Raw genomic sequence first — 24,773 nt, 5'->3', positions numbered from 1 at the left:
CAACTAAGTGGTCATTAGTGACCCATGGAGAGAGCTGTGCTAGTAGAATAGTAGGGACAGAATCCATATTTAGAGGGACAAAAGGATAAGGACTAGACCAGGGGTCTAGTGCAGGCTCAAGGCCACATGTGGCCCTCTAGGTCCTTGGGTACAGCCCTTTGACTGAGTCCAAGTCTTACAGAACAACTCCTTTTATTAAGGGGATTTGTTCTGTGAAGTTTGGATTCAGTCTAAGGGTTGCACTTGAGGACCTAGAGGGCCGCATGTGGCCTTGAGGCTGCAGGTTCCCCACCCCTGGACTATGATTTTATTGGTATAAGGAACTCCCAGTGAGAAAACTTCCTCTAACAATACAGCACCGTCCTTGTAATTTATAGTCTTACGGAGTTTCTTAGAACACTGAGAGATGAAGGGACACTTCCAGGGTATATATTAGGGGCAGGTCTTGAATTCAGGTCTTTCTGGCTTCAAAGCTGGCTCTTTATTCACTAAAACATGCTGCCCCTTGAAAGAGACATAAACAGTAGTATATTGAGGACTTAATTCCAATTCCTGGGTGCCTGGAGGATCATACCTCCTAGCTGGACAAGTCACTTCATCCTGTTTGCTTCAGTTTTCTCATCGGTTCAACTCTTCTGGTCTGTGATCTCTCCCTGTACTTTATTTAAACTCGGGGGAGGGGAGGGGGGGAAGAATTAAAGATTGGTGGTAAAACACCCGTAAGCTGGAGGAAGGGGCATCATTGGATAGCAACAACTACAGCCTGGAGAGCAGGACAGCTGGCAGCAGCCTTCATACTCACACGTGTCTTCCCATGGAAGCCTCTATTGGAAGACCAGAATCAGAGTAAAATGTTTAACCTGAAATACTCAGAACCTTTTCCCAAAATTTGAGATAACGTGTGATTAACCACACAAGGGGGTGGCTAGGTGGTGCAGTGGATAGAGTGCCCAGCCTAGAGTGAGGAAGTCTCATCTTCCTGAGTTCAAATCTGGCCTCAAACTCTTACTAGGCTGAGTGACCCTGGGCAAGTGGCTTCATCCTGATTGCCTCAGTTTCCTCATCTGTAAAATTAACTGAAGAAGGGAATGGCAAACCACTTCAGTATCTTCGACAAGAAAACCCCAAACGGGGTCAGGAAGAATCCAATGTGATTGAAACAACGGAACAACAACAAAAGCCTTACAAGGCACATTTCTCAATGCCTCAGGACCCAAATAAAAAGTAAAGGGAAATTCCTAAATATAATTATTATTGAGAGACATGCTGCATAATGGACAGAGCAGTAGAGGAGGAGTCGATAAGATCTGGGTTCAAATTCTGCCTACTTCAAAAACTCTAGCTGTGTTACCCTGAGCAATTCTCAACCGTTCTCAGCCTCAGTGGCTTCCTCCGTAATATGGTAATAAAAGTACTGAACGGACTGGTTGTGAGGCTCAAATGAAATAATATATGTAAAGTATTTTGCATATGTTAAAGCACCATATTAATTCATTTAACTAATAAAATTATTATTATTATAGATTTGCCATATGCAAATGCAAGCTTAGCTTAAAAACCAGAAAGAGCTTACATTTCCCAACACCCACCCCCCCAAAAAAAACCCAATCTGCTTTAAGGGCACTGAAGTCAGGAAGATTTTTGTTATTTCAAAATGTGCTATGAGGGATGAAGAATGCGCCGACAGACAGTGAAATCACGCTGAAATAACACCAGCCAGAAGTTCCCACGTCGGTTTGGTGACCGCTGTCACACTCGTTTAGATCAGTGAGAATTTTGAGATCAGGTCAACAGTAGAATTTGCCTCTAGCGAAAGCACACAGTAAATTTGGAATCCTAAAATAAGAGAAGTTGGCAACTTATATTTCACTCGACATTTTGCTTTTGCAGTTTTTACTGTGTATGAAAATGTTTAGCCTGAAATACTCAGAGTCACCTCCCAAAATCTGGGCCATTGTCTTTTTGGCCACACAAAGCCATGGATTTCTCAGTGCCTCAGGACCTACATTAAAAAAAAATGTATAGGAAATTCCAATCAATGCAATTAGTTTCTGCTGCTGTGGGCCTACTGAACACTCACATGATGTCATTCTTCTCTGTCCCTGCAGGTGATTTTCAAAGCAAAATCGAAATACTCTCCAGAATTACTTAAATACCGGTAAGTACCTTTCTGAAGCTTCTCAACAGTACAAGGGAAAATCAGTCATTTTTTTTCTTTCAGTAAACATTTTTAAACTTATTGACATCTTTTGTTTTACATTATTTTTACTTCCAAATATGTCCCTCCCACTGCCCTACCTAGTGAACTATTGGTATCACAAAGAATAAAAAAGGAAGAAAAATGTTCAGAAAACTGACTACTACCACTAATAGCTGGCATTTATATAACACTCTAAGGTTTGCAAAGTGCTTTACATATATTATTTTGTTTGACCCTACAAAGTAGGGGCTATTCATATCCTCCTTTTTACGGATGAAGAAACTTGAGACTGAGAGGGGTTAAGTGACTGGCTCAAGGTCATGCCAATATTAAGCATCTGAGACAGGATTTGAATTTAGGTCTATTTTGATCCCAAGTTGAGCACTCTGTCCACTTTACCATTGAGCTGCCTCTCTACACACACACATACACACACACACACACACACACACATATCAATGGAGTCTGACAGTATATACAATATTCCACCCTGTGGTTCCCCCACCTCTACAAAGAAGAATAGGAGGCACATTTTCTCATCTCTTTGTCGGGGACAAGGTTGGCCATTATGATTGCACATCATTCAGTTGTATTTTTTTTTGTTGTAATTTCCCTTTACATGATTATGTCTATAGTTTTCTGGTTCTGTTTCCTTTATTTGAATCGGTTCAAATAAGTGTACCTCTGCTGCTCTATCATTATGATATTCATCATTAGTTCTTATTAGTAAATGCTTGTTGATTGATCTTACGGCATAATAATTTTCGTCTATGTAGCACAACGTATAAAGCTCCTGACTTGGAGTTGGGAAGACTTAAGTTCAAACCTGGCCTTAGACCCTTACTAGCTGTGTGACCCTGGGCAAATCATACAAGCCCTGCCTGCCTCAGTTTCCTCACCTGTAAAATGGGGATAATAATGGCACCTATTCTTATTATAGGTTTTTATTTAGGATAAAATGAGACAACATTTTTAAGGCATTTTATAAACCTTAAAATGCTTTTTGAATGCTAACTAGTCTTGTTATTATTATATACCACAATGTTTCCATTCCCCAGCTGATAGACCTCTGCTTTATTTCTAGTCTTGCTCAGACAAAAAAAATCTGCTCTAAATACTTTGATGGGGGGCGGGGCAGGGCTAAGGGCTTTCTTCCTATGTTTGATCTTTTAGGGGTGTGTGCCTAGCAGTGAGATCTCTGGGTTAAAGAGTATAGAGAAAGCAGTCACACATTAACTCTTATGTCTGCATTTCTGGTTAACCACTTATCAATCATATACTAATATTAGGTGCCAGAAACAATCCCCACCACATCAATGTTTGACCAAAATTATCAGTGTGCCCATCTCCCAGGAAAAATCTGTTCATTTATTTATTATTTTTGCAACAACTATATACTCCTAGGGGTACAAAGAAATAGAGAAACAGGTCTTTTCATAACCAGATGAGCAAGAGAATCTCAAGCTAAAGTAGGCAGGCGTTGATTGTTAAGCATTATCCATAAGCCTGTCTGGGAGATGCTTTTGGAAAGAGCTGCACAGTGAATAGAGCACTGGCCCTGGAGTCGGGAGGACCTGAATTCAAATCCGGCCTCAGACACTTGACACTTACTAGCTGTGTGACCTTGGGCAAGTCACTTAACCCCAATTACCTTGCCTTCCCCCCTCCAAAAAAAAGAGCTATAGAACCCACCCACTGAAGACACCATGTGCAGGAATAGATTCTGGCTTGCCACTTGTAGCATCCGCATGCTCTTTTCCTCTTTAACTCTTGGTGTATCTGGTGCCTGGGTTCCAGAAGAGCATCCCAGCCCCTCATGACTCTCCATTAAACTGGTCTTTCCTTTCTTTCCCACAATTCCATAGCTTTGCTCTAGTTCTTGAAGCTGTGTGTTTCCCAAAATCCCCACAACAAACCAAAAAATAAGAGAAATATAATTTTTTAAAATGAGATCATGTGTGTCAAGTGCTTTGCAAACCTTAAAATGGCTATATGAATATGAGCTATTGTGATTAATTATTCTTTCACCCTTCACTTCATTTTAGCCTATTGGGCATTCATTGACTCATTGATTTGTCAGGTATTTGTTAAGCATCTGTGTCGTGCATAGTACTGTGCTAGTCACTTTGGAAGTAAACAAAGGATAAAGTGAATCAAGGAGACATTTTAGTCACTCTTCAATCAATTAACAAGCATTTATTATGCACCTACTGTGTGCCAGAAACTGTGCTATGTGTTATGCGTACAGAGACAAAAACAAAACAGTGTCCGCCATCAAGGAGCCTACATTCTATTGAAGGAGACCAAATGTACACATTGAAGTATGGGCAAAATACATACAAGTATTTTGATGGGAGGCACTGGTAGTTGGGGGAGGAGGGGGATTACAAAAGACTTTAAGTAGAAGGGTACATTTGAGCCAAGCATACACTGGTACATACAAAGAGAATTTATCATTTCATTAATTTCCTTGGGTACCAGTTAAAGTGTAATATAAGAACAATCATTAAGCACTACTGTTGTTCAGTTTAATCTGTCAGCAAGCATTATTAAGTGCTTACTATATGTGTCAAGCATTGGGGAGAAAAAGAAAGGCAAAAGCAAACAAACAAAAAACGCTCTCCTGCTCCCAAGGAGCTCATATTCTAATGGCAGATACAACATGCAAGTAACTATGTACATGCAAGATCTGTTCAGTGAAAATGGAAGGTAATCTAAGAGAGAAAGCACTAGAGAAGGAGGGACCTGGAAAAACAGTAGGTAGGATTTGAGCTGGGTTTTGAAGGAATCTTCTGGAGGAAGAAGCAGAGGTGAGGATGGAGAGCATTCCAGGCATGCAAACACATGGAGGTGGGAGATGGAGTGTCAGGTTAAAAGAGGAGTAAATAGGTCAGTTGGCAATGTAGGACTGGGGCTCAGGAGATACTAAGACTAAACAAATAGAATGGGAATCATCAGCAGAGAGATGGTTGAATTCATAGGAACTAATGAGATTGCCAGGTAAGACAATCTAGAAGGGAGAGGACAGAGCCTTGGAGTACATTCATGATTAGTGGGTATGATCTGGATGAAGATCTAGCAAGAAGCAGAGAAGGGGCAGTCATACAGTAGGAGGAGAACCAGATGAGAGCATTGTTGAGAAAGCCTAGAGTGAGCAGCGTGTCCAGAAGAGTGTGATTGACAAGGCCAGAGACTACACAGAGACCAAGAAGGATGGGAAAGATGAGGATTAAGAGAAGGTCATTGGGTTTGGCTTTTGAGAAGTCATAACCATTATGGGCCACAGGGATGGAGACTAGACCTTTGATTTCATTGGCATTGAGAACTCCCAGATGAGCTGACTCCTTCTACCTAGGCAAGTACCTACCTCTGCAATATCTACTTTTTGGGAACTGAGGGGTCAAGTGTCTTGCCCAGGGTCATAGGGTTAGTATACATGAGAGACGGTTCTTGAATCCAAGTTTTCCCAACTCTAAGACTGGCTCCCTAACCGCTACATCACTCTGCCTCATAAATTGTTATGCAGTGATAAGTAATGGGGCAGGTAGGTGGTGCAGTGGGTAGAATGGGAGTCAGAAGCACCTGAGTTCAAATCTGGCCTCAGACACTTACTAGCTGTGTGATCCTGGGTAAGTCACTGAACCCTGTTTGCTTCAGTTTCTCATCTATAAAATGGGCTAGAAAAGGAAATGGCAAGCCTCTACAATATCTTTGCCAAGAAAACCCCAAACAGGGTCATGGAGAGTTGGACCTGACTGAAATGACACAACAATAATAAATAATAGCTAATATTTATGTAATGCTTTAGGACTTGCAAAATACTTTATGTAGATTATCTCATTTGATCCTCATAACAATCTTGTAAAGGAGGTGGTATTATTCACCCCATTTTATAAATGAGGGCACTGAAACTGAGGCTGGAGAGGCTGTGACTTGCCCAGAAGTGTCTGAGGCCAGATTTGAACTCAGGAAGATGAGTCTTCCTGACTCCAGACCTGACACTCTATCCATTGTGCCATCTAGCTGCCTAGCTTCCTTTTCATGTGCCCACAATAATTTAGGTAGTCCCTGCCACCTGATCAGGAGGATACATCACCTAGGGAGTCAGAGTGAACAAAATGCAGATTCAGTAAAAGAATGAGTGGTAGTGGAGAAGGAAAATGAAAGAAAGGCATTGCTGATAGCTTGGCTAATTCATGGAAAATATTTGCTATCTGGCATTAATTGGATTATAGCTGGGTTAGTTGGTTCTCCTATAGTAATGGACTATGAAACAACAAGCCAGTCATAGAACTAGGAAGACTCGCACAGGAATTAAGGTTTTTCTTTGATATCAAGGGCTAAGTTAACTGTGCTAGACTAACTAAAACCCCATTTACAGGGAGGTCAGTCAACTGTCTTGTTTTTGGAAAAGCAAGATGGAGCTAGATGTTAGAACAGAGGATCGACCCAGACAAGGTGGGAAGTTTCTAGAAGCCAGGAGATTGAGGTAGAGTTGGGGTGGAGAATGGGGTGGGGGAAGCTAGAGTTGTTATGATCCAGTAACATGGAAGCCAAGTATGAGAACATCTGAGGAGTTATTCATGTTCATTCATATCCTTAATCTCATCCATTCAGCTCCCCTATCATTTCATTTAAACTAGGCACCAGGATGAATGTTTTGTCATGATTCACTCCTGGCCATGCTTTGATATGTTAGCCTTGAAATAAATACAGTAGCTTATCCAATTCAATCAACATTCAATTTAAATGGAACAAATGCATTAGTCTAGAAGCTTTTGAAGCTCTCCAAGCTGGCCCTATAGCAATTTCTGTGTTCCTGAAGAGGCAATTTATGCACAGGCCAGCCAGCATATCCTCATTTTTCACTTAATTCCTTTTTTTTATTAAGTGCATCTGTTCAGAATGTTGGAGTCTGTGCCAGTTTAATTAGGCTTTTCTCCTCCCAAATCTTTTCTTTCTAATCTTTTCAGTTTGGGGGAAAAAACCAACAAGCTTACAGGCAATGGATGAGATTGCCTAACAGCACTTTGTTTCAGGTGTTTTCAACAATTTTTCAAATGTCTCCTTTTCAGTAAAATCAAAAATACCTTAGGCCAGGTTCTGCTTTTGCTTTTTCTTTTGGAAAGGTATATTATTCAGAGAGAAATGTAGCTTGCCTGTTTAGAATTCATCCTTCTCACTTCAGCCGCAAAGTGTGACTTTGAGAGAGTTGCTTTTGATCTCTTTTTCTATAAGTAATTTAAAACTCCAATTTTCTTTCTAAAAAAAAAAAGGTCATTTATCTATCTGTGGTGAGTCGTGACATCCTGCCCCATTTCTCTCAGCACAATTGTCGAAGAGATGAGCTGACATGTTCCCATTCTTAGAACTAAAATCAGGTTTGGTTTGGTTTGGTTTGGTTTTTTTTCCGTAAGAACCAGGGTTGCTGGCACTCAGAACAAAACAAAACAAAATTACTCCCACACAAATGTATTTCATTTGGTCATAAGCAAAAGGAATACTCCAAAGATAGTCAGTTTTGCAAGTGAGTGAAGGAATTGTAAATGTTTTCTTATTCTTTTTTTTTTTTTGGTCAGGGCAATTGGGGTTAAGTGACTTACTTGCCCAAGGTCACACAGCTAGTACATGTGTCAAGTGTCTGAGATCGAATTTGAACTCAGGTCCTCCTGACTCCAGGGCCGGTGCTGTACTCACTGCTCAACCTAGCTGCCCCATCCTCTTACTCTTTATGACTTAACTGAAGGTATACTAGCATATCCATACTGAGTTCCTTCAAGTAGTTAGTTCCTAGACTGGGCCAGTATAAACGCAAGGGAATGTGTTGGATCTGGATCCGAGTGATTCAACACAAACAAAGAAGGAAGGGCAATTACTGCTGTTAATAATTGACTGTCTGGAGTGTGCTTGTACTGTGTTACTCTGAAGATGGGAGGCTCCCTTTTCTCTCAAGAATAAAGTACCCTTTAGCCATAGGAGTAGGGACTAGACCTGTTGATGTGAGGATCATCTAGGGGAGGAAACTTCCACTTCTCTGAAATTTATAACGTCAGAGAGCTTCCTAGAACACCTAAGGTAAAGTGACTTGCCCATAACCAATATGTGTCAGAGGCACGAATCTAGATCTTCCTGACTTTCAGGACAGCTCTCTATGCACTATTCCACATTGCTTCTCACACCTTTTAACTACATATCCTTATTTCAATTTTTTTTATTGCTATCTTTTGTTTTTATATCACCCTCATTTCTTAATATATCCCTTCCTTCTCTGCTTCCCAGGTGGCACCCAAAGCAAAGAATAAGAAAAGAAAGTGAATAAAAGTACTTCACCAAGACTAACCAACATGTCAACCAAGTCTGACCATTAATGAGTTGTTCTGTGCCCATAGTTTTCTACTTTTGTAAAATGATGACGTCAGTGAGGGGATGTGTGTGTGTGTGTGTGTGTGTGTGTGTGTGTGTGTGTGGTGGGGGATGCCTGAAAGAAGGAGGCGAAGGAAGGATGGCTTATATAAGTGGCCTAAGAACTGTCAACAAAATATGGACATTGGACTGTGGTCACAAGTACAGAGGAATCTCAGAATCTCAGGAGTTGGAAGGGACCCCAGAAGCCACTGAGTCCAAGCTACATGAATAGGAACCTACCATACCCCCAGACGAGTGGTCAGGCATCCAGCTTCTGTTTGAAGGCCTCCACTGAGGTGGAGCCAGCTACCTCCTGAGGTAGCCCATTCTAGCTCTATTAGGGATCTTCCCCTTGCACAAAGCCTGAAATCTGGCCCTCCACAACTTCTACCCATTAATGCTAGATGGTCTTCCACATAACTAAAGTAACTATCATGTCTATCCACTCCCCTCTCCCCCAAGGCACTATATTCTTCTCCTAAACATTTCCAGTTGCTTTAGTTGATCTTTGTATGGCCTAGCCTTGAAGCCCTTCACTGTTCTGGCTGGATTCTTCTGGATATAGTCCAGCTGCTCCTTCCTAAATTGTGGTGCCTCAAACTGCACATAGCATTCCAGCTGTGGTCTGACCAGTCAGCATACAATGGCATTACTAGCTAGCTCATTCCAGACAATATACCTCTGTTAGTGCAGATTGCATTGTCTTCTTGGTCGCCGTGTCACATACCGATGGCTCATTCAGACTGCAGTCAGAATCTCTTTTATTTATTTTGCCACACAGCCCCGACCCTGTTCTTGTGAAGAGGACTCTTTCAAACATAAATAAAAACTTTCAGTTTCTCCCCATTTTCATCTTATTGTATTGAAATAGGAGCTAATATCTTCTCTGTTGTAGACAGTCTACGTCTGGAAACCCTAATCCTCAGTCACTTTATGGGATTGTTAAATAGATATGTTTAACTTTATAGCCATACGTAGGAATGTTATAGCTTAACATACTAAAACCAAGAAGCAGGTTATGAAAGAGCTATTCCCAGAGTGAGAGAGATGTACACACGTACATACACACATACATATATGTACACACAGGAATAGATCTGCATATATGCATATGTACATTATATATTATATACACATATGCTATATATAGCATATATATACAATATATTGTATACTATACATTCTACATGCACATATGTGGTTTTTAAAAAAGATTTTGGAAACACTTTTATTACCATTGTCCTTCTAAGTAGGCAGCTTAGGTGTTACTGTTCTCATTTCACAGTTAAAGAAATTCATACTCAGACCTGACTTGCCCCAAAGCACACAGTTGGCAAGGTAACAAAGATAGAATTCAAGCCCTGGTCTACAGAGTGCATGGCCCAGCCTCTTCCCCCTATGCCTTGATTGACAATGCTGTGAAATATGAAATTGTGATCCTATTCCCAGAGATGATACAGCTCTTCTTTTATTCCTGAGCTGTCAGTCTTGCTGTGACTTCATTTTGTCTCCCAACTATGGCTAAATGCATTTCAAAACTGTACTCAATTTCAATCCTTGAATCTCTCACCCCTATGATCTTTATTGTTCCTATCTTACTAAATAAACCCCAGCCCTGGAAAACCAGTTATCTGCCTTTTCTGCTTCTACTCCCGAGTCAGCAAACACTGCTAGGAAAATTCAGGAGATCAAGGTGATGGGGTACATGAGAACTCAATAGTATCTTCCCTCATCTGGATGCCACTACTGTTAACCAAGCCTTTTCTGCTCCTATTACCAACTCTCCACATTTTTCCATGGCAGCTGGTTCAGACTTTTTCTACTTTCCTTAAGTGCCCACCTCCACTTCCTTCCCCTTTACTCTTAGGAAATAACCTGTCTTCTACTTTAAAAAAAGATACAGGTCATCCAGTCTAAGATTCTTCCCTCCTTTGTAACATCTTTGTCTTGGCCAGATTTCCTTTTTTCTTGTCTCAGTGGAAGTGATAACCTCCCTGATTTCCACCTGTCTCTTGGATTCCATCTCCATGCTCTTACTCCAATTAGCCTCCCTTTCTCTATGTCTTCTCCCTGTTGGTTTTGCCCCCCTCTTCCTATAAAGGTACTCTAGTCTCCCATGTATGGGGGTTGGGAGTGGGGATCGAGGGGGAGTTAGAAAAAGGCAAGGGAGGAAAAAAAATAAGAAGTGCACAGTAGAGAACAAAAGAAAACCTAGAAGGAAGCACTGAAAAGCTGGGTTGCTTAGAAAACGACATGTAGGATTTATTACATAGGTTTTCATGAAATGGAAATTTATTGTTTTATATTGAATCCTCTTGTGTTCTGCTATGTACAGGGAAATATTCTTTTTTTTCATTTTGTATTTAAGTTTAAAATGAATAAAATTGTTTTAAAAAGATAAAAAAAAGGAAAAGGGAAAGGACAGAGTTGTAAAACTCTTTAAAAATTTTTCCCTTTGACCCTGTAGCCACAACTATGATAGCCAAAGTTGTCTATACTGGCTGCCTTGCCCCCCACCACAGTGCAGATCTCATTTCCACCACTTCACTAAAATTCTTTTCTCAAAGGTACCTAGTGACCAAATCTAGTGGCTCTTTTCAGTCTTTATCTGGCTTGACTTCCCTGAAGCATCTGATGCTGCTGGTCCTTTGCCTCCCTTGCTCTGCTGAGACACCAGACTGCCCTGATCTTCCTTTTACCTTTCTGGATGCTCCTTCTCTGTCTTCACTAGCTCATCTTGCCCCTCGCACTTGAGTATGAGACCATTGCCTTCGGCTTCTTTTCTCCCTCTGCTCCCTCTCTCTTGGGAATCTCATCCTCTCCCACAGTTTGTTTTCCCCTTTGCAATGGTAACTTGGAGAACTGGATCTCCAGCCTGACATCTCTCAGCGTTCCAAACTTGGATTTTTAAATTTTTCTTATTTTTTCATTATGAACTTAATAATCATAAATAAACATGACTATTTTGGCTTATAGAGAAGAATGAAAAGGAAGATTATGTTAGAAAATAAGAATAAGTAAACCTCTGTTACATATACTTTTTTTATATATACTTCTTTTAAAAGTCTATATTTAAAGACACCATAGAAGTAACAAAATTACTCTGTTTATGTCCTCCTCCAAACTTTGTTTTTGTTTCTTCTGCCTATTTTCTAGACCTGTTTTCAACTGCCTTCTTAACCTCTCTCCCTGGATGTCCTGTCAGCACCTCCAACTCAGCATGTCCAAAATCAAACAATCTTTTTTCTTCCAAATCAGCTTTTCCTCCTAACCTCCCTTCTCTGTTAATGGCTTATCCCAGTCATATAGTCTGGAAACATATGCCATCTTCAATTTCTCCCACTCCTTCACCTCCTCATATCCAATAAGTTGCCAAATCCTATGAGTTTTAACTCTTCAGCCTTCTCCTTTCTACTTCTAGTCCAAGCTCTCATTACTTATTACACGGATTATTACTGTAGCTTCCTAATGGCCTCCAGGCTCTCTTTGGTCCAATTCTATACAATCAGAGATATAGTAGGAATTCTGGCACCTAAAACAGCTACAGTGGATGGCTGGGTAGGGAGGAACCCTTGGGGAAGGACAAGAAGGCTGTTGCCAGAGGAAAGGACAAGGTAGGGCTAAGCCAAGGAGGAACACAACTAGAGTTGACAACTCCTTTAGAACAGTTCTCAATCTGAGGACTGCTGACCTTCAAGGATCCATGAACTTGAATGGGAAAAAATACATTATTATTTTCACTAACCTCTAACTGAATGGAGCACTGACTTCAATTATGAATGTCGTGGTCTTTTTTAGATATGCTTTTTGTCCTTTGCTTTGAGGAAAATCCCAACTTGACCAGATTTTAGGGCTAAATAGTCTTACCCCTCTTCCCACAGGGTTACTCATTTGCATTACAGGCAAGATGACTGGAAGTGTTGGCAAGCCATGGGAAATGGTGTTTATTGCAAACCAGACATGCTGTAGCTAGCTCGTAGCTCATGCTCCTTTAATTGATTTTTAAACAGCATTCATGATGATACTTATCCTTAAAGTATAAAAAGCCCAGATTATTCTATTTTCAAAGGCCAGTTTGGGTTACAATGGACTACATAAAAGCATTTGTGCAGGCAGCAAGCTAGCTTTTTGTACAGAGACAATGAGGTTGATTCATAAGCTCGACCCACGGCTGCTGGATGTTTCCAGCTTGCATTCTTTACTAAAGTGTACTGTGTCACTAAAATGCATTAGGAAATAGTGCTTTCAGGACATGGACTTTCAACAGGTCTCCAAAAGCATTGCACTCCTGATCCTACTACTCACACGGACATGGGTATCTCTGGACATTAGTGTATATGTTACAATTATGTTCAATTATTCATCCACCATCCCTGAAATCATTCTGTGTCTGCTGCGTAAGAGGCATTTAATAAATTATTGCCGTTGGACCTTTGATCAGACTAGGCACTGGGGAACCAAATGAGTCATCCCTCCTTACATTCTAACTGAGGAGAGTTGGAGGAAAGTACATATATGAATATATGCAGAATGATTACAAAGAGAATGAATACAAAGAAGTTAGATATAAGGTGGTTTGGGAAGGAGGGTGCTAGCAGTTGGGGGATCAGGAAAGGTTTCATTCCCACGTGCACTCATACCTGCCTTCTCTGCTTGCTAAAATCTTTCCCACGCTGGAAGACTGAATTGGCATCTCTTCCATGAAACCTTCTCTGGGCAGTAGCGCTGAGTTTGGAGTCAGAGGACCTGATTGTACCACTTACTAACTCTTGGACTTTCAGCAAGTCACTTAACATCCCTGGGCCTTGGTTTCCTCCACAGTAAAGTGAAGGACTCAGTGATCTGATCCCTAAATCCAAGATCCTATCATCTCCCTAATGTCTCTCTCCCTGACTCGTTGATAGTACTTTGTATGTAATTACCTGCCATCACTAACTATATGACCATGGGCAAGTCACTTAAAATGCCGATAATAATAGCACCTACTTCATAAGGTTGTTGTGAAGGTCAAATGAGATGAGATGATATCTGTAAAGCACTTTGAAAACCTCAAAGCCTGCCAAAAATGCTAGTTATTTTAGTTATTATGGCTCTAATTTAGCTCCCTTCCTATTCCTAACACGTGGTCTTGGGTGTGTAGTAGGAACTTAATTCATGTTTATTGAATTACATGCACTAGAGTTGGCATGCTAGAGCTGGATATCACATGGAGGAAGTGAAAATGATAGGGTCCACGTCATCTAAGTATTAACGACACATAGTAATGACCAGAGAGGGCACGGCAGAGTCCTGGGTCTAAAGAACATAACAGCACACAGGCAGCTGTGTAGATGTTAACAAACATAAATACTTTGTATTAAACATAAACAAAGGGTAAATTATTTTGTGGGTTGATAGGGAAAGAGAAAATTGTGATTTTGACTAGGCAATCAACCATTCAAGCAATAGGCACTTATTAGTGCCAGGCACTGGGATACAAAGAAAAAAATGAAATATTCTCCTCCCTCCAAGAATTTATATTCTGTTGGGGGAAATGACATGCATATTTAAGCATATACAAAAAGAAATACAAGATAGTTTTGAGAGGGCCCCAGGATAACAGGAAGATTAGGAAAGCCTTCAAAAAGAAGGAAGAGCTTGTGCTAAGTCCTGAATGAAAGTAAGAAGGAAAGGATTCAGGGGCAGCAAAGTGGTACAGTGGATAGAGCACAGGCCCTGGAGTCAGGAGGACCTAAGTTCAAATCCAGCCTCAGACACTGGACACTTACTAGCTGTTTGACCCTGGACAAGTCCCTTAATCCTGATTGCCTAAAAAGACAAAAAAGTAAAGGATTCTAGGAGGAATAGGTAAGGAGGGAGTGAGAATGTGAACAAAGAGAATGTAAGGTCAGGGATAGTTTCATTTTTGTCTGTATTCTCAACACCTAACATGATGCTTTTGCTCATAGGAAGCAGTTTTTAAAAGTTTGTTGAGTTAATTAGGCAGGATTGAATCAGGGGAAAATCAGTGCATCTTTCCCAGTTAGCTAGAAAATGCTTTGTTGGAAGTAAGAATCCAGAAGTGATTTGAATGAAAGAAGCAAAGGGGAGCATATTCCACACACACTGTGTGGCCTAACATAGTACCTAGCGTTTAGGCAGACAAAGTTAAGTGACTTACCTAGGGTCACACAGCTAAGTAAGTATCTAAGGCTAGATTTGAACTCAGATCTTCTTGACTTTAGGCCCAGAGCTCTATCTACCGCCCCACTTAGCTGCCTCTAAATGCCTCTACAGATACATGACTGACTACAAGCATGGGGCATGGAAGTTTCCAGTTTGGAAATATCTAGGTATAGACAATTTCAACAAAGGACAGGAGACATCCAAGAGGGTTAAGGGGAAGCTCCAGAGCAGAGGCAGCCTGCCCCAAGAGAGGCAAGGTCTCCCGAATCAGGGAAGTTCTATGGACCATCATAAAAGGTTAATGATAAGGTCTCAGTGACCGTTGATGTGGGCACTAGGGAGACAGAAGAATGATACGCCCAGAGATGGCAGAGTTGGAAAGGGGCCATTTTTATTTTGAAACACTAAAGCCATTCTCTAACAGTAAGTTGCTCCAGTAAAGCCCTCCTCCAGTGTCCCAGATTGCCACTATCCAAATGTGACCCTGACCTCTCAAAAACTATGCCAGCAGAGTGCAAGCCTTCACAGGTCCTACCAAACCATGAAGGATTGTCCCAAGTTTTACCTTATTTTTTTAACATGGCCTACAACCCTGCTTTCCAACTTTTAGTTCCTTAATTTTGGGTTGCTTCCTCACAAGAAAGGAGATCTCCTTGGTGTGATGCCATGTGTATCTAGCAAACAGAAGCACTGTTTGAGCCTGCGGCTAGGTGACTCAAGTCATCTCTTTAGGATCTGAGTCACAGGTGCCTGAAAAGCCTCTAATTCTTTTCAATCTCTCCAGTTTATGCAAGTTTTACATCCAGGCACAATTTCTTCAGTTCTATCCTTTGCCACAGAGGAAGGCCATCTCTTGGATTTCTGCCCATGCTACCCCATTTGATGACACAGCTGCCAATTTTTTTAGGAATAGAAATCCTTAAGGAGTCAATCTAAAGCCATTTATTATGTATTAAGTATTATTAAAATGTTACTTTTTAATGTCACAATTAAAGTTGTAATATTAATGTTAATTTTTAAATAATCTCCAAGATAATTTTGCTGTTCAAGTATGAATGTATTGTTGACTGGGAAGATGCTTTAATTGAATGTACATCCATCAATCAAGTAATATATTAAATTGTTATTAAAAGAAAAGTTTGTCTACAAGAAGAAAAATACAATCCCTTTTTTGTTCTCGTTATCTAAAAGTGAGTAGTTTGCTCTACTTGTTATTTATTTGTCATCAAGAGAGTGTTGGACCTATAAGAGAGAGCTGACAAATGTGCAAAATGTTTATTTGGTGAAATTATAGGTGATCATATTTGTATCTAAGTCACTGTTATAAAACATCTGTACTTTTAGAGTTGCGTGCCATTTAGATTTGTGGCCGTGAATTCGCAACTGAAATTTATTTTACTGATTGTCAATTCCATGACTCCTAATTGACAAATGATAACACCACTTTATGTTTGCATTAAAAACACTTTTATGCTCGTATCTCCTTTAATTCTCAAAACAACTCTGGGAGCCAGGCAGAGATTGTTGTCCCTGTTTTATAGATAAGACAACTGAGGCACTGAGAGATTACATGATTTGCCTGAATCTATGTAACAGTTTAGTGGTAGAGCCAGGCCTAGAACTCAAATGTACTGACTCCTAGTGGTGTGCACTTTCTGCCCAGTTTACAAGAGATCATCAATACATCAATTAACAAGTAATTTGTTGGACATCTATTATGTATGGGGCACTGTGCTAGTTAGGCACTAGGGATGCAAAAAGAAACAGTTCCTGCCCTCAAGGAGCTTACCTTCTATCCGAGCAGATTAGTGTCAAATTAATTGGCAAAAGGTCTAGATTCCTCATTTGTACTTATCACAACTTGCCTTGTATTATATTTTTTTCTATATGTCTTATTTTCTCCTTTCACCCCCTCCTGCCCTCCGCTCCTGCCCCTAAGAACAGTGAGTGGATCATTTCATCTTTGTAACCCCTAGGCCTAGCACATACTAGGTGCCTAATCAATGTTTGCTAAATTGAAATTGAATTACATCAAAGCAGAATATGCTGCTATAGAGTGCTTTTATCTTGAACTATCAGAGACTTTAGAATCCCCATCTAATGATGGGTGTTAGCTTTATCCTTTGAAAAATGGAAAAAGTAAGACCCAGAAAAACTGGTGAAAATTCTATTTTGTAAGAGCCACTGTTTTCAATCAGCCTATTAGTGGGCTCACATTCCCAGCTTTATAAGGAACTCGTATTGCAGCTTATAAATGTGTTACATTTCAAGCTTGCCTGCTGCTTTATAAAGTCATTACCTGGGAAGTCAAGTTTATAGATTAAACCCTGGCTAGTGTAAGAGCATCATTCTTTATACTCAACTAACTACTGTCTATTTACAAGAACTGAAAGTGAAAAATGAAAAACTTCAAAAGAAGCTATTTTTCCCAGGAGCTATTTGAAAAGCTTTCATAGGCTTTGATTTTCTAGGTATCCAAGAACAAAATAGAACCCAACCCTTCAGCTGCAGGAATTCCCTAGAGGAGAGATTCCAAAATGGCAGCCACTACCTTCTGGTAAAAGGTCAACAGGCACCACCAAGTCCTTTTTGTTTGACCTGGGGATTTTTATTAGATGTGGCCGGTGATAATATCAGGCTCTGAATTTACCCGCTGACTTTCTTTAAAGTGCTCAGAGCACATTGTCTAATTGGTCCTAGAAAGAATAAACTCCAGTTGGATGCCCTATCCCTCCAGGATCAAATACGAAGTGTTCTGTTTGGTGTTCTATTCCCTCCACACATACCCTTCCAGTCTTCTTGCACCTTAATCCCCATCATGTACTCTTTAATCCAGTGACACTGACCTCCCTGCTGTTCCATGAACAAAACACTCCATTTCTCAGCTCTGGACATTTCTGCTGACTCTCCCCATGCCTGAAACACTCTTCATCTCCCCCTACCAGCTTTGCTGACTTCCTTCAAGTGCCAGCTAAAATCCCATCTTTTACAGGAAACCGTTCCCAACTCCTCTTAATTCCAGGATTTTTCTTTCTCTAATTATTTTCTATTCATCCTGGACGTAGCTAGTTTGTACATATGTGTTTGCTTGTTGTATCTCCCATTAGATTGGGAGCTCCTTGAAGGCAGGGACTGTCTGTTGCCTCTTTTTTGTATCTCTGAGACTTAGCATAAGACCTGGTACATAGTAAGCACTCAATAAATGTTTATTAACTGACTGACTGAAATCCTGGCTCTGCTACTTATTTACATGACTGTGAACAAGTCATTTAATATCTGTTTTCTTGTTTATAAAGTGAGCATATTGGACTCAAAGTTCTCTATGAGCACCTTTCGAACTCTGAACTGTGAACCCATAATCACATGTCCAAAATTCAGTTTATTACCTTTCCCCCAAAACCTCTGCATCCTTTGGACTCCATGCTCTTTTTCAGTGGTAAAACATTCATTCAGTCTCCCTCTTTGGTGTTGTTTTTGACTGCTTGAGGGCGTGGATTGTTTTCTGTTTTGTCTTTGTACCTGTAATACCTGGCACAGTTTTCTTGGCATGTAGCATGACTTGTTGGATTGGACCATTTATTTTTAATTGTTTAGGGGAATTAACATGGTGCAGTGGAATGGACGATAAACTTGGACCTTAGTTTGAATCCCACTTATTCCTCAAATGACCTTGGACTACTTACTTACCCAATCTGGGTCTCATTTTCATCAATTATGAAATGAAGGGACTGGACTAGGGGACCTCTAAGGCCACTTCCATAGCTCTAGCACTTTAGTTCCATGAATTTATCGGCTATTAGGTTGTTGACAGCAGACTTGGAGTCAGAAAAACCCGAGTTCAAACACTGCCTCAGCTTTCCTAACTGTGTGAGCTCTCAGCCCCAGTTTCCTTGTCTGTAAAGTGGCAATGATAATCGTACCTACCTCCCAAGGCTGTTGTGAGGTCCAAAGAAGATAATGTACATAAAGCGTTTTGCTAGCCATGAAGAACTCTATAAGTATTAGCTATTATTATGGATTCTCTCTCTGCAATATCTCTTACACCTATCCTGACCTTTCTATTCTACTGCCACACCCCTAGTATAAGCTCTCATTGTGACCTTGCTGGACTATTTTAATAACTCAACAAACTTTACCCCATCCCTCCACGATATTCACTTTCCTTTCCAGTCCATCCTTCCCAGCTGATCATCCTAATACGTAGATCTGATCATTTTACTCCTTTACTCAAAAATCTTTGATGCCTCCTGAAGTCTTTTGAATAAAGTTAATTCTCTTTAGCTTAGTCTCCCAGTCTTTCTACAATCTGGTGCCACCATATTTTCTAGTCTTGTGTAATAGTAAGGACAGCTAGGTGACACAGTGCATAGAGTGCCAGGCCTGGAGTCAAGAAGACTCATCATCCTGAGTTCAAATATGGCCTCTGACACTTCCTACCTGTGTGACTGTGGGCAAGTCACTTAACCTGGTTCGCCTCATTTCCTCATCTGTCAAATGAGCTGGAGAAGAAAATGGCAAACCATTCCAGTATCTTTGCCAAGAAAACCCCTGAATGGGGCACAAAGAGTCAGACACAACTGAAAACAACCAAACAACAACAAAAACATAATAATAAATTAGAATAAGACTATAACAATAATCATATCATAATAAAATATAATAATAATATACAATGAGGGTGCTGATAGTAAGCATTTATATAGAGTTTTTCAAGTTTGGGAAGCACTTTACAAATGTATTCATATCATTTGATATTTGATATTACTCCTTTCTACACATTCTGCACTACGACCAAAACAGATGATTTTATCCTTAATTTCCTGTGCCTCCCTGTTCCCGTGCCTCTGTTTTTGATGGTTTCCATACTTGGGAATTTTGTTTCTAGAAAGGCTTTGTGATGTAGTGACTTAGAGTCAGGAAGATTTGGATTCAAATCCCACCTACCTGAAACCCTGAATAGCTGTATGACTCAGGGCAAGTCATTTAATTCCTCTAAGCCTCAATTTATTCATTTGTCCAAAGGAAATGATAATAATAGCACTTACCATAGGGATTTTGTAAGACTCAAATGAGATAACACATGTAAAATACTTTATAACCTAAAATGCTGTGTAATTGTGAAGTATTATCATCCTCCTTCCCTTCCATACCTGTTCAATTTCTACCCATCCTTTATTTTTTTGCACTTAATAGTATTTTTTCCAATTACATGTAAAGATAGTTTTCAACATTCGTTTTTGTAAGATTTTGAGTTCCAAATTTTTCTTCCTCCTTAACTTCTCCCCCCAAGACAGCAATCTGATATAAGTTATATAGTTATGTAATCATATTGTGCAAGAAGAATCAGAACAAAAGGGAAAAGCCATGAGAAAGAAAAAAAGTGAAAATAGTATGCTTTGATCTGCATTCAGACTCCGTAGTTCTTTCACCGGATGTGGATAGCATTTTCCATCAGGAGTCTTTTGGAACTGTTTTGAATCATTGTACTGCTAAGAAAAGCTAAGTCAATCATAGTTGATCATTGCATAATGTTGCTATTACTACGTACAGTGTTCTCTCCTGGTTCTGCCAATTTCACTCAGCATCAGTTCATGTGAGCCTTTGCAGGATTTTCCGAAATCTATCTGTTTGCCATTTCTTATAGCACAATAGTATTCCATTACATTCATATACCACAATTTGTTCAGCCATTCCCCAATTGATGGGCATCCCCTTGATTTCCAATTCATTGCCACCATGCAAAGAGTTGCTATAAATATTTTTTGTATGTATGGGTCCTTTTCCCTTTTTTATGATCTCTTTGGGATACAGCCCTAGCAGTGGTATTGCTGATCAAAGGGTATGCACAGTTTGATTGCCCTTGGGGCATTCTACCGGTCCTTTAAAGCCCATCCCAAGTGCCACCTCATCTGTGCTGCCTTCCTTGATTCCTCTTATCACTAAGGACCTTTCATCCTTTGGATCTTATATAACACTTTGTAATATGGCGCTATTATCTCATGTGAAATTGTATTATGTCTCATTTGTGTGTCTGCCATAACCCACTAGCAGATGGGAGGTTAGTTGGCATTGTAGATAGAGCAGTGGTTCAAATCCTGCCTTCAGACACTTACTAGCTGTTTGACTTGGAGAAGGTCCCTTTACCTGTCTCAGCCTCAGTTTTCTCATCTATGAAATGGGGACAATAACATCTACTTCCCAGGGTTGTGGTGAGAATCAAATGAGATAATAGCGTGTAAAGCACTTTAGCAGCTTTAAAGTACTTCATGAGGTGTCCCAAAAGTCTTAGTGCAAGCTTAAACTATCAAGGCTTAAAATTGCACTAAGCCTTTTGGGACACCCTATGTAAATATTAGTTGTTGTTGCTGTTGCTTTTGTTGGTAAGCTTCCTGAAGACATGGTGTAAACCTTTTCTCTCTCTCAGTGCAGTGAGTCACTTAATAAATGCTTGTTGAATTAAATTGTTGGAATTGAATTGATCCCTACTGGGCAGCTTTTATTTATAGTCATTGCCTTCTCAGGGATGTATTGTAGGTTACTGATATCAGTTTTCACAAACCCAATGGAATCCCTGTTATCTTCACACATGGCACTCCATTCTTATTGCCCTGATTTTACCCTGGAGGTTCTCCATGCTTGGAATGTACAACCTGCTCCCCAGCCTCATAGAATCCTTCTCTTCCTGACACTATTAAAATTCCAGCTTCTACATGAAGCTATTTCTGATTTCCTCCAGCATAACAGCCAGTGCTTTCCCTCCTAATTACATTTTATTTAACCACTTTCTAGCTGGTTTGCATTTATTCTGTACATATATACATATATGCACACATATATATACATTTATATATACATATATGCATGTATATGTCTGTATCTATTTGTATTGTCAGCACTTGGCACAGTGATTGGCACATAGATCAATGTTTACTGATTAAGATTGAGTCATTATTATCAAAAGATATCAAACAGTCTCCATAGCAATTCTGTATCCCCTATAAGACACTTGTATAAAATTTCAGGGAGAATAGACAGTGGGCATCTTTCCAACTCCTGGAAGGGTTTGTAACAGTTTTTTTTTAAGTTCATCAAACTATGGTACTCACAGCTATAAAATAAGCAGATTCCAAATAGCTACTTCCTAATCTTGGTGCATCTGTTGTAAGCAGTTAGCTAGAAAAACTTGCATTATTCAGAGCTGAACATTTATGCAACATGGAGAAGATAGTGCTTTAAATTTTTCTCATTCTTTCTTTTCAGACTTCCCCTCTACCTGGCTTCCCTTTTCATCAGTCTTCTTTTCCTGCTGGTGAATTTAACCTGTGCGGTGCTCGTGAAAACAGAAAATTGGGAGAGAAAGGTCATCGTGTCAGTGCGGGTCGCCATTAACGACACCCTCTTTGTTCTCTGCGCCATCTCGCTTTCCATCTGCCTCTACAAGATTTCCAAGATGTCTTTGGCCAATATATACTTGGAATCTAAGGTAGGGTGGGAAGCATTTCCAACATGTACTCAACTCCTTCCAAAAAGCTCATGCCAGAAATAACAGATTGACTGGGAAACAAAAAATACCCAAATGTCTCTCATGCCTAACCTTTTAGTGAAAGTTAGCAAAGCTGTTTAAAACAAAAGACTGAGGCATAAGTTCAAACCATCAATAGCCCATCCTTTTGTATTCCTGAGGTATCTTTGTGCCAGACAGCTAAGAGTACATTAACTAATGTTCAGAGTAGAGTTTGAAGAGAATAATTTATCTGCTTAAAGAAAGAAAATTGATTTTGCTCCCGTTTTAAAAGAGTATGTGAGAGTATGGCTTGGAGTCATAAAGACAGAGGCTCACATGTTGCCTGTGATTCTGAGCTAGCCTTGTGGTCCTAGATGAGTCTCTTCTCTGTGCCTCAGGCCCGTCATCTGGTAGGAGGAATCCACTAAGTCAGAGGCAGATTTTGATCTGTGTTGATGGAGTATTTCCCCTACTGGGAGTTCCTGCCCAGCTAAAGTCGCACATCCTTCCTGTATTCTCATATTTAAATTTTTTAAAGGGGCACAGGAGTTTTTTGGAGGTTACTTGGTGAGTCATGGGGAATTCAGGGTGATCTAGCTTCCAGGCCCACATTTTTTTCGCTTGATCTGCTAAGTAACTAGGGTCTTCCTGCTCCTTAGGGATGAGTGCCCACAAAATTGAACTTCTGCTTGCCTTTTTAGCCACGTGGCGATTTCTTTTTATAGGGAAGAGATCAGAATTAAAGTCGGGGAGGAAGTTATGAACCCGATCAATTCTCCACTACTCTCTTCCACCCTAGAAATATCAATCCTTGCCACTTTGGGTACCTAGGAGAAAAAATATAAGCATGTTTGAGACCGCAGGACTAAATTTGCCTCAACAGCTGGTGTAGTTCTTTCATAAAGCAGATTGCTGAGCAAAGGAGGGTTGTGTAACTCCTGGCAGGATGGAGCATTGACATCAGAGGAGGAGGGCCAGGGCCCTGCTCTCTCATCTGCTAGTGATTTGCTGAGTGCCCTTAAAACCCATTTATTTAATCTCTTTATTCCAAAGACTGGGGCCAGGTGATGGGGTTGCACTGTGTGCCAATCTGCCAGTGTTCAGAAAGCATCCAGTCATGACAAATTGAAGAATAGCTGCCAACCCTGAGGGTCTAGGGTGAAAGATTCCTCATAAATCCAGATCTTTGCCACCGAGCACCATTTTGTTTACTGACGTTACCCTGGAGAATCAAGCCCTACAGTTGCTATGCTAAGGCAACTTTTCATTCACATGCTTTGCAGGGAAATGTCAAACTTGATTTTGTCTGAATTCCCTTGAACATAATCTCTCCTCTATTTGAGGCAGTTGGGGATTTTAAAAACAGGGAGAGGGGATTTAACAGGAAGGATTAAATTGTAGCTTTCTACTGAAACACTATTCAGACCTCCCACAGGGAAAATAATAAGCATAATTAACAGCCATTGAAACAATTTAATAACACCTTGCATTTATTTGATAACTCCTTCCTGAAAAAAATATCAAAGCATTCTCCAGATGTTCAGGTACATTAGCTAATATCCTGTATATCCCATGGTTTTCTGATCAGTTACAAAAACCGATCATTTATTAACAAGAGAATTTTCATAGCTACTGACAAGTCCCAAGTCCAGCCAACAAGTATTTATTGAACACCAAGTGTGTTACTGGTTCCAGAAATCCTCCAGAAGCTGATCTCTGTCCACAAAACAATCCCTTGCTATGTGCTTCATCATGTCATTGGGAAGAGTGGCTGAAACAAACTGAGACCTAGGGGAACTGGCAGCTCCCAAGACTACCACTGAGCTGGCTAGTAGTGTTCAGGGAGAATTAAAACAAAGCTCTATGTCACTTGCATATTCTTACCCAAAGGGCCCTAAACAGCACAGTATACAGGTTTGGTCTCTGTCTCTGGTTTGGACTACATGGAAATATTTCCAAACTCATATTGCTACTGTCTCCTATCCTAGAATTTTCATGTTTCTTCTTTTTCATATTCTTAGGAGTAAAAAAAAAACACAAGCAGATTTGGGACTATATGACTAGATTCTTAAAAGTGAATATATATTTAGAGGGTCACTAATATACTGAGGTGTCTGACTATTTCTGATACGGCATTCAGATGGGGTTTTGGAGCATCTGAAGGGCTTATCTGGCCAGAGACAGCTAAGCAGTGATGGAGGCAGAGGGGGACTGAGGTATGGTGGTTGGCTGGGATGGTACTGGTCCTTCCTGGGAGTTGGATTGGACTAAAGCAAGTTTCCTTCCTTTGCAGGGCTCATCTGTGTGTCAACTGACCACCATCGGGGTGACGGTTATCCTGCTTTATGCATCCAGAGCCTGTTACAACTTGTTCATATTATCCTTTTCTCACAACAAGAATGTCCATTCCTTTGATTACGACTGGTACAACGTATCAGACCAGGCAAGTAAGGAGCTCATCAATAAGGGCTGTTTAGCTAGGAGAATTTGCTTTGAAAA

At 40.3% G+C, this 24,773-nt stretch overlaps 1 protein-coding gene across 1 annotated transcript in view; it reads left to right on the top strand.

Moving 5' to 3' along the window:
* The window catches only part of GPR137B (G protein-coupled receptor 137B), a 95,520-nt gene that overhangs the window by 51,039 nt on the left and 19,708 nt on the right, over positions 1 to 24,773 (top strand). Inside the window, exons 2-4 of the mRNA XM_036756229.1 lie at positions 2,109 to 2,158; positions 22,031 to 22,253; positions 24,568 to 24,717. Coding sequence (XP_036612124.1) covers positions 2,109 to 2,158; positions 22,031 to 22,253; positions 24,568 to 24,717 — 423 coding nt within the window. The remainder of the gene's footprint in view (positions 1 to 2,108; positions 2,159 to 22,030; positions 22,254 to 24,567; positions 24,718 to 24,773) is intronic.

This window comes from Trichosurus vulpecula, chromosome 4 (genome assembly GCF_011100635.1).
Source record: "Trichosurus vulpecula isolate mTriVul1 chromosome 4, mTriVul1.pri, whole genome shotgun sequence".
Lineage (NCBI taxonomy): Eukaryota > Metazoa > Chordata > Mammalia > Diprotodontia > Phalangeridae > Trichosurus > Trichosurus vulpecula.
Note: the sequence above shows the minus strand (reverse complement) of the source record. Positions and strands in the feature narration are given on the sequence as shown.